The sequence below is a fragment of the Anguilla anguilla genome, chromosome 12, assembly GCF_013347855.1.
Source record: "Anguilla anguilla isolate fAngAng1 chromosome 12, fAngAng1.pri, whole genome shotgun sequence".
Taxonomy (NCBI): domain Eukaryota; kingdom Metazoa; phylum Chordata; class Actinopteri; order Anguilliformes; family Anguillidae; genus Anguilla; species Anguilla anguilla.
The window spans coordinates 26,794,270-26,804,704 of NC_049212.1; the positions used below are offsets into that span (position 1 = coordinate 26,794,270).

Here is a 10,435-nt window from a genome sequence, read left to right on the forward strand (position 1 = left end):
CAGGCCCCTGCAACTCATTCAGAATGCTGCGGCTCGTCTGGTCTTCAACTTCCCCAGACACTCCCACATAAATCCCCTGCTCACTACCCTCCACTGGCTGCCTGTTATAGCTCGCATCAAATTTAAAACATTGGTCCTAGCATACCAGGAAGTCAAGGGATCAGCCCCAGCATACCTCCACAAGATATTCAAACCCTACATGCCAGCCAGATCCCTCCGTTCTGCTACCTCAGGACGCCTATCACCTCCCCCTCTTCGCACCTGCACTTCCAGAACACGTCTCCTGTCTGTTCTGGCCCCACGATGGTGGAATGACCTCCCTGTGGAGGTCAGAACAGCTGAGACACTGACCCATTTCGAACGAGGACTGAAGACTCATCTCTTCAGGCTGCACCTCTCCCCATCCCTCCCTTCCCCCCTGTAAATGACTAAGCTTAGGGTTGTAACTAGGCAGCTGTTTCGTGGGTGACTTAGGTGCATTAACTGTCTTAACAACTACTTGTATTTTTTCCATAGATTGCGTTGTTGCCGTTCTCGTTGTTAGTGTTAATCAGTTTAACCATCAGGGTCCAAGTTGAACTATGCAGTTGTTCCCTGCACTTGAACCGGTACTTCTCTCTAGGGGTTTCGTCATACTTGTTCCTGGTTATGGATATACACTTTGTTGTACGTCGCTCTGGATAAGAGCGTCTGCCAAATGCCTGTAATGTAATGTAATGTAATGCATGCCCAAGCTGCATATAAAAGGTCTTCCTCCAATTGCGCTACGTGAGCTAAGTAGCGCTGTGGTCTACAGTGTGAGAAGCAGGCTGGTGATGCCACATGTTTCAGAGGACAATTGTGTGTCTACACTATGCTTAATCAGCAGAAAGGTTTGTGTATGAATATAGCTGTTAATTGGACATTCCAAATTAGGAAGATTAGCCATGTTCAACATTTGGTGCCTTAACTTTGATCCCTTCGCGGAAGCCCATTGGTGGTCAAGACATTGGCGTTTTGAGATTGCTCAACTGAAAGCTGTAGGTGAACTATGTGTTTACATGAGGTCCGATGGTATAATGATTAAAGTTTGTAAAGACGGTTTGTGTTATTTCTGTGGGAAGCCCTGAGAAGCACAGTATACAGCAGTGTTGTATACATGCGGTGTACACACCGCCGACAATTAAACTGGCAGATAACATCATTCATCCCAGCATTATTATTCATATTATTATCATCATAGTTTCAGGGGAAATTCCAAGGGTGTCAACATCATTCAAAACATTTTTTTAAATAGTTTGTTAGAGGATATAATTAATCTACAGTATTTGGACCATTTTACACCTGGTACAAATAGGGTCTTTCTATGGCAAAACTGAGCGATTATTTAGCTTATAGGGATCAGTCAGAATATTCAAATAGTCACCCCCATGTGCACAATAGTTAGTGTTGTGCAGCAATTTCATTTGTATTTATTTGGCATGAATGAATGTTGAAAGTGTAATTAATCTAGACGGTATGTGCTCAGTGAGTATAATGCTCATGCTGCCACCTGGTGGCCTTTTAACAACATTATTTCAACTTAGAACTTGCATGTTAATAGAGCATCAATCTTAATAATTAAATATAAGCTACTACAAGCAATTGAACTTTATTTTTGATACACTTTAATTGCACTTTGATATATGTTGTCTGTCTCCAAATTGTGATTTGAGTAATTTGTGATTCGGGCTTTACACTGAGTGTGCATTGCAAGCTACAATAATCTAACTTTTAGCTTTCCTTAAAGTGCTCCAACACCTGAAGGTCACATAGGAATATTTGATTTTAACAAGCACAACCAATTGATTATTTTATCTTGTCATTCACATCACTAATAATTTCAGGAGTCAAATAGGCCTATGTTTTTGACATGCTGAGATATGTGTATGTGATATGGAGGTGTTACTTTATACTCAGTTTCTCCACTGTCTAAATATTTGTCCCCTGTTATGCATCTGCAAGATTTCTTACCCTTTCAGCAGAGTGGTTCCATCCACCCAGAGCCAGGTACCCTCAGTTTCCAAGTCACTCAGTCCAATCCAGTTATAATCCCTTGTGTATCTGGTGATGAACTCCTTAACACAGACACAGAATGACTCTCACTACTCCCTCTGCTGATAGAGACGCTGAGAGACACACAGTCCACACCAACACATTCTGTATCTGTCAGATACTGAACAACAGCATGAACCACATCATACTGATTAATGAACTTTACTGAAAGTAACAAAATCACATATACAAAAATCTGTGTAGGTTTATGCTTTTGTAAAATACATATACGTTCTGCCTTACCAATTATAGTATGCTTTTTCAACATTTAAGCTGTTTTATCATTTTATTCCATTCATCATGAAAATAAACATGATGTCTGAATCACAGTTCATCACATTTCTGGCTTGTTGCATGGTATTGCAGGTTGTAAACCTCTCATCTGTCTCATCACAATTTGCCTCCCCAATATCAACAAGCAGGTTGTTTTCTCTTCTTCACACTGATTAATGAGATTCACTCAAGATAATAATCATAATTTAGTTTTACTTGAATTTATGTGAAAGAAAAAGTCAACAGTATTATGGATAATGGATGGTCTATGCTGTAACCTTCTCATCCACCCATTCAAATGACCTCACACATTCACACAATATCTTACTTGCTCCTCTTCACTCTTTATAACTACCAGGTCAGCCCCTTCTTTAATGCAGTCACTGCGACTGTCCGTCCAGGTCTTTCTCTCAGTAGAGAAGTAGTAACACTTGGAGTAGAACTGCTCCCAGCCCTGTGGACACGGTTTACACATTCTCTCTGTACAGGAAGAACACAAGTTTCTGTCCATTAGAGATGTATAGCAAACATTTGAAACAAGAAATCACATAAATGAGCAGATGAGAAAGGTGTCTCTCTGCTGCGTAATGTAGGCAAGAAGAGCACAACTCACTTTGTGAGCTGAGGGGGCAGTACTGATCCAGAACAGGGGATTTCGCCAACACTGCATCAAAGTCTCTCTGCAGCTGTTCCTTGTGTTTTTTGTTCTCCAGCACAACCGTAAAAGTACGGTTCCATTTTTGAAACGTGTTCCTTTCTTCATCCAGTTGTTGTTGTAGTGTCTTCCTTTCTTCCTCAGTCCTTTTCTTCTCATTGGTCAGAGTTTGGCATTCTGTCTCTAAGGTGCTGTAGTCTCTTTCCCGCTGGCTCTTTTCTTTAGCCAGAGCATTGTAATCTGCAACTAGCTGCTTCTTGTCTTTGTCCAGGGTATTGTAGTCTGCTTGTAGCTGGCTCTTTTCTTTTGACAGAGTGCTGCAGTTTTTCTGTAGCTCACCACTGTCTTCAGTTACAGCCTTGTATTTTTTCTGTAGTTGGTCCTTGTCCTCAGTTAATTTGTTGTAGCTCTTCAGTAGTTGGTCCTTCTCCTCAACCAATTTGTTGTAGTTTTTTTGCAGCCGACCTTTGTCCTCAGCCAATTTCTTGATGTTTTCCTGTAGCTGGCCCTTGTCTTCAGTCATTACATTGTAAAAAGTCTTTAGCTGGTCCTCGTCTTTAGTCTGGATGCTACAGTTGGCCCTGAACTGTTCCACAACCCCTTCTACTGTCATATCATTCTGATGTAGGGCACTGTCTTCTCCAACACGCATATCTAAAACACAAGGAGGGGAATCTGAATTAATTTTGCTGTAAAAAAGGAGTGCCTACAAATTTATATGAGGTATTGAATATTATTTCCCAGTTATTATTTCAAGATATTACATTTCTCTTACTGTAGATTACTGTAGATTATTAATTAATTGTCATCTATGTCACAATTTCAGTACTGTTCCGTTTCATACAGGTTGGTGCTTTGTTTTTGCTGTAAGTGCTATTGCTGCCCCTTCAGTCAAACGCAAATGCACCTTTTCATTTTTTAATGGGAAATATATGGAAGTAGTAATGACCCCACTTAATTTTTAAGGAAAGAATAAAGTGATGGGATAATGTAGTTGATTGAATAAAACATTGAGACTCATGACATGAAGTATAAGTGACAAAGTCTATGTATAGTTTTCATCTTCGTATTTCAGTGTATTTCATTTACACAGAATGATTCACCAGTGTATCATACTATAAACACACACATATTGTATTTCATACTCACAGAGGACACACAGGACTAATATGGCACCCAATAAGAGAGCACACAGCAGCCCCAGACACACTGCAGCCAGTCTGTAGGGAAGTGAGCTTTGTCCACTTTTCTCTTTGGCCAGAAGCATTAGCAAAACAAAACAATTAAACTGTCATTATTACTGCCTGAACATACATGAATGAGAACCTGTTAACATTACACTGTCTATATGCACTGCAGAGAGGGTGCCCACTTTGTTGTTGTGTAGTATCATGCTACTGTATGTACTGTGCATGAACTTTGAACATAACAGGATATGTGTGACAGACCTGTTGGTGCACAGAGGGACACTGTGTGGTGGGGGAAAGAAGAGTTGGTTTTCACCTCACTATCGGGTACATCTTCAGCCTGAGGTACTGAGAGAGAAAGAGTATAGATGGCAGTTTGAGAACCATCATATTTGAACTTCCTCTTTTGTAAAATTTGAACTATTAAAATGTCCTCTCAGATATTTTTGAGGGGCAAAGTATGGACGGTACATATACACCCTGTTATTATTAGTTTTCAAAGAAGTAATACAAGAATTTTAACCACTCAAAACATCATTATAAAGACCCATACCATGAAAAAGATTTACCTGCCTGATGGTGAACTTACAAAACTTTGCAGATTCGTAGAAGACAATGTGCCACAAATTGCGTATAAGTGCAAATGAACAAAACTCATATACATACTTGTTTTGATCAGTGTGAGTGACAAGATCTTTTCTGTTTTGTCCTGGTTTGTTTGGTTTTTTAGAATAATATTGCGGATGCCTGGTGCCTCAGATTTGATGCCCTGCTCTCCTTCCTCATACTCTCTTTTTCTTCCAAGTTTGGGATGTGCAGTCATACATATGATCTGGCATTCCTACTGATTGGGGAACATAGTGTATACCCTGAGTGACTCTAGAGCCAACTGTGTGTTGCAGTCGCTACTGGCATGTTCCAAAGACCAAAGGAGAGGAAGGAAAAAGGCAGCGCTGCACTCAAAAATAAACCTGCAAGCTGGTTTCCTTCGCAGTGTTTCATGCTGTCTCTCGTTTTGTGTCAATCAGGTCATCACACTAACCTTTCGGCAGCTTTCTGCTCTCCTCGGCACACACAGATGAACAGGATCTGTGCTCTTTTCAGTAAGTGCTGAATTCTTATCTCTGGCATGCACTACTCGCAAGTGTTTGTTGTATGAATTTTCAAATGGCAGGACCTGTCGAGTTCTACACTGCCAGTTTTAGCTCAGGAGTCCCATTTAATTCAGACGGTTTACCTTTCTTCCTGGAAGCCACGGCCTCCTTCAGTTCCTCCAGAGCAACTGCAGAATCTAACTGCTTTGCTTGATCTACTGAAAGAGATGAGAAATTCAGTGAATGAATGCATTTGTTTCTGCAGTAGAATCAGTAGTAAAAGGATTGCAGGCCTCAGCGATCAAAGTAACACTACTGTTGCTAATGGCTTTCATGAACGACACATGTTCAGAGAGTTTGAGTTTTAAAGCCATTTCCCACAAAATGGTTACTTACCAGCGGCCTCATGGCAGAAGTTCTTCTTGAACTTCACAGGTAAGTATAACAGACCCTTTGACATAGCAGCAGGTGGAGTAAAGGACAAAACGGACACGCTAAGTGAGAGATGAAAGCAAGACAAGGATGAACAGGGAACAAACTGGGAAATTGAACGATTCTGACATAAAGTCTGCTTTCTCAGGGAAACCACCCAGACTCACAGTGACCCACCCATTCACACGCACACACACACACACACACACACACACATAAACACACGGTGACCCACCCACACCTAATACACGTCAGCCGCCCAGTATGATGTAAAAACATGCACTCTTTTGCACTATGAACTGACAAAAAAAAAACTACTGCACTCCACTGCATAATTATCACAAGGTCTTCATAATGACAGGTATCGCATCACAACCAATCCACACCCACTCTGGCTCGGTGTTTTTGCTCAGTACCAGAATAGACTGGACTGTGTAGTGCTGCTGATACATCAAGCGTAACCAAGCCACAACGACAGAAATGTCATACAGAGCTGTTTATTTGAGGATGTGCAATGTTCTGATACATGCAACTGGCCAGCAGGTATGTATTGTAATAATTTGAGCACTGGATTACTCATTATGAACCCTGTGTTCCTCGCACTAAAATAATACACATGCTCCTTCTATTGATGGGACTATTCTTCTCTTCTCAATCACCTCCCTCTGGTGGAGGGGGCCTGAGGCCTGCAGCTGAGCAGCTTCCTGTCTAGCGCAGTGGTGCACAAACACGTGCTGGGTTGTAATGAAACCCAGCACAGGGTTAGTGTCAGGGTTGGGGTTGTAATGAAACCCAGCTCAGGGTTAGTGTCAGGGTTGAGGTTGTAATGAAACCCAGCTCAGGGTTAGTGTCAGGGTTGAGGTTTTAATGAAACCCAGCACAGAGTTAGTGTGAGGGTTGAGGTTGTAATGAAACCCAGCACAGGGTTAGTGTCAGGGTTGGGGTTGTAATGAAACCCAGCTCAGGGTTAGGGTTGGGGTTGGGGTTGCAATGAAACCCAGCACAGAGCTAGTGTGAGGGTTGGGGTTGTAATGAAACCCAGCACAGGGTTAGTGTCAGGGTTGAGGTTGTAATGAAACCCAGCACATGTTTGTGCACCACTGCGCTAGAGAGGAAGCTGCTCAGCTGCAGGCCTCAAGTGCCTCCCTGTGGTGGAGGGGGCCTGAGGCCTGCAGCTGAGCAGCTTCCTGTCTAACGACAATTGACAAGCTTTTTTCTCAGTTGGACAATTTTAATGTCTATTAAGCAATGATTATACATATTTATATTATTTTAATGTCCCATATTCACATTCCAGGGCTTTTATTGAGATAGATCATCTAGCGATTTCATTTTCATTACTGTGATGCACTGGCAAAATAGATGGACAGGTAAAATCACTGTGGCCTCAACTGTTGAAAGTGTACTGATCACTGAAACATGGCCATGTGTGGAAAATGATTTCAAAAGACTAAGAAAGTGGAAATCAGGCAAATTTGCATTTTATTAAACAAAAAAATAAAAAGGTTTATTTTATTCATTTATTTAAACTAAAAGAGGAAAGGGATTAAGATATGTAGTGCTTACTGCTTATAATAGCCTTACTGCATAATACAGCATATAAAAATGCATATTTTTCGTAACTCATTAGGCTGCTGTAGCAGGTCAAGATTTAGCCCTTTTTCTCATGATTATATGCATCATCAAATAAATGATGAGATTAGAAAGTGGCTCCACTGCTTTTAAACATATTTAATCACATTACGTCATACCAGTCAATTAAACCTCTGTCACAGTAACTGAGAGTAACAGTGCATTTTAAGCGTCACAGTAAAACTTTTCCATTTATCGTTTTTTTATCAATCATCACAAAATGTGACGTTTATGGAAGCAGAATGGCAATCTCAAGCAGGCGTCTGGTTAAAAAAGCTGTGTCTATGTATGTTGGTCTATGTATTCTCAGCAGACACAGTAATTACAATCTGCATATAGGTGCTATATGATTCATGCAGTGGTCACCTGGCTCTACACTCCACCAGAACCTGTAAGATAAGCACAGAGGCTGAAGGAGACACAGAAGCAGCTCTAAAGCCGCGTTTCCACCAAAATTACCTGGAACTTTCAGTCCCAGGAACTACTTTACCAGGAACTAAAAGGTTCCTTCAGCCAATGGTTGTCTGCGTTTCCACCGGGGTCTAAAGTCCCGCGAAGATTAGGCAAATTAGCCCACTGACGTATGAAAAAGCGGCGTTGTCGTCGGTCCATCTGTCATATGATTTCTTCTGTAACCCCATACTACCAACGAAGTAGCCTACATTATTTTCTAATAACCGGGACAGCCCGGAGGGGTTTATTCCACTTACATACAACGGGTTACCAACAATGACTATATATGGTTACTTTTGTATTTATTGATTTTTATCGATTTAATCACATGGAATTTAAATGTTCTTCTGCAGCCGTTTGGGCATATTTTACCGTTGTCAAGCAAAACTGTCGTTGGTAGTTGAACTTGGACCGTTATGCAACAAATAGGATATAACAGACCAATAGTCAGATTGTAACTTTTATATATCCTCTCAAACACATTCATTATGTTTTATGCGAACATTCGCTTTCATGTCTTGACATCCGAAGCGACAGAATGCTTTCACATTTCCAATATAACTGGCAACAACAGCAGAAAACATGCACACGTTGTAAACAATTTGCTGTTTGATTACTTTCTCATCGTCAATTCTATATAGGCTAATCGCAAAATGACAAGAATAGAACAAAAACTCAGACTTGCGTGAAAATTTAAATTAGTAGTGGTACAGCCACCGTTTGTTTTCCTTCGAAGTTACTGCTAGCCGAGCAGCGAAGTGTGCCCTCCAGATGCGAACCATGCACCATAAATTAGTCCATAGTCTTCCTGGTCTTTTTGTGGAATTGAAGAATGGCAGAGTAAAATTACGGCAGTCTGAAAAAGCTAAAGGTACGATTACTAGAATTAACCTGTTATTTTACCCTGACAAAAAGTGCGGAAGGTGATTTCCAGTTTGCTTTTACTGTATCACCAATGTGAATTACGCAGAACTACCGCATACCTCACATAACTGTATCAAACGTTTTGAGTCAATTACAACGGGCTAACAAAGAAAATCCGGAAGAAAATATTCAGCAACCGAATTAATCCGTTTGAATGTTTTAGTACGTAATATGCTGTCCCAGCACGAATGCTTAGCATTTTATAAAACGAATACTAAAGCAAGAAAAGAACAGAAGAGCACACATTATAATTCCAAGACGTTGGCAGGCTATAACCAAAAGTAGGCTACTGCGCCGCATAACATACAAGTTTGATTTGAAGTTATTATAAAAATAAATTGGTTTGCGCCTGCATATTTTCAAACATGGCGCCTGAAAATAGACACAAAAAAATGCTGCGAGTACTCGACCAATCAGAAATGTTCAGCGCTGCAAGCTCCACCCAAAAGGTTCCTGTACTTTCGAAAAGTACTACCCCCCGAGCAGGAACCTTTTGGGGGGTAAAACAAAGCCCCCGGAACTAAATTTAGACCCTAGTTCCTGCGGTGGAAATGCACTGAGTTCCTCAAAAGGTTCCTAGTTCCGGGGTATAGTTCCTGCGGTGGAAACGCGGCTTAATTCTCACTTTCTGCCTGCAAGTGAGTGTTGTCTCCATTCTCTGTCCCTGTTACAGCACTGCATGACTGCAGATTGTAATTAAGGAATCACTGGGTCTAGTCAGTGATTATATTGGATTACATGGTGTTCAGACCACTCCCACCATACTGACTACTGGACAGTCGAAGGTTAACATGTGTAATTAATAGATGTACAGGTAAGAGGGCAAAATTAAGTGCAGAAACGGATAAATATTGTGGAGATTCATATACAATTGTGGTTGATGTGGTTTCTTGCCAAGTTTTCTGTTTGCTCCATACTCTCAATATTCTCCTCTGAATGTATATTTATCCACTGTAATGTGTCTGTTAGATTTCCTACCCCTCTGGAGCGGAGCTACAGTACATTAACCCAGAGTCGGGTCTCCTCTGTTTCTGAGTCACCCTTGCTGAGAGCTGAGACACACAGTCCACACCTACACACTCTGGATCATGAGCCATACCCCACTGATAAATGGGCCTCACTCAAGCGAACAAGATCCTTCATAAGAGTCAAACGGCATGTGAAAAGCAACACTCCCTTATCTACAACCACAACATTTCCTGTTCAGTTACAATTTTGCAGTTCTTAGCCTGCAGTTCTTCTCACCAGGCTGAGTTTCATTTAAAGACCACAGTAAACATGTCAACGAGTCTCACCGCAGACTCAAAAGGGTAAGCAAAGTAAAATGCATAAACGTTTGTGTAGTTACATTTTACTGCTTTTCAGAATCAGTAGCCAGTACATAAAGAAAAGAGAATCATGTGAATCAGAGATCAGTGATTTTCGCTTTCATGCTGAGAACACGTGAAGCTCTCCACGCTGAAGTGAGTGTCACGGCTGAAAAAATCCACACAGGGCACCTGTTTCCACTTCTCCATGATGCTGTCTGGTCATTGCATTTCTAACCTGGTTAAGCCCTTATTGCAAATAGGTGAAATCTGAAGGTAATAATTGCACATTCCAATAATAGTCAGAAAATGAAAAGTTTGCACGCAATTCTATTATATTTACAGCTCTTAATCTCAGTCTGTACATGTATAGAATAGTGAGGAGTCTTGGGTAATGAAGTCAGC

At 41.0% G+C, this 10,435-nt stretch overlaps 1 protein-coding gene across 1 annotated transcript in view; it reads right to left on the minus strand.

Annotated features, from left to right (window-relative positions):
• Window positions 1–6,033, minus strand: part of LOC118209565 — a 107,441-nt gene extending 101,408 nt beyond the window's left edge. The window contains exons 1-7 of the mRNA XM_035385001.1: window positions 5,679–6,033; window positions 5,426–5,500; window positions 4,450–4,536; window positions 4,151–4,252; window positions 2,960–3,655; window positions 2,675–2,826; window positions 1,993–2,096 (exon numbers count right to left, since the gene is read on the minus strand). Coding sequence (XP_035240892.1) covers window positions 1,993–2,096; window positions 2,675–2,826; window positions 2,960–3,655; window positions 4,151–4,252; window positions 4,450–4,536; window positions 5,426–5,500; window positions 5,679–5,742 — 1,280 coding nt within the window. The 5' untranslated portion in view covers window positions 5,743–6,033. The remainder of the gene's footprint in view (window positions 1–1,992; window positions 2,097–2,674; window positions 2,827–2,959; window positions 3,656–4,150; window positions 4,253–4,449; window positions 4,537–5,425; window positions 5,501–5,678) is intronic.
• Between the last annotated feature and the right edge of the window lie 4,402 nt (window positions 6,034–10,435).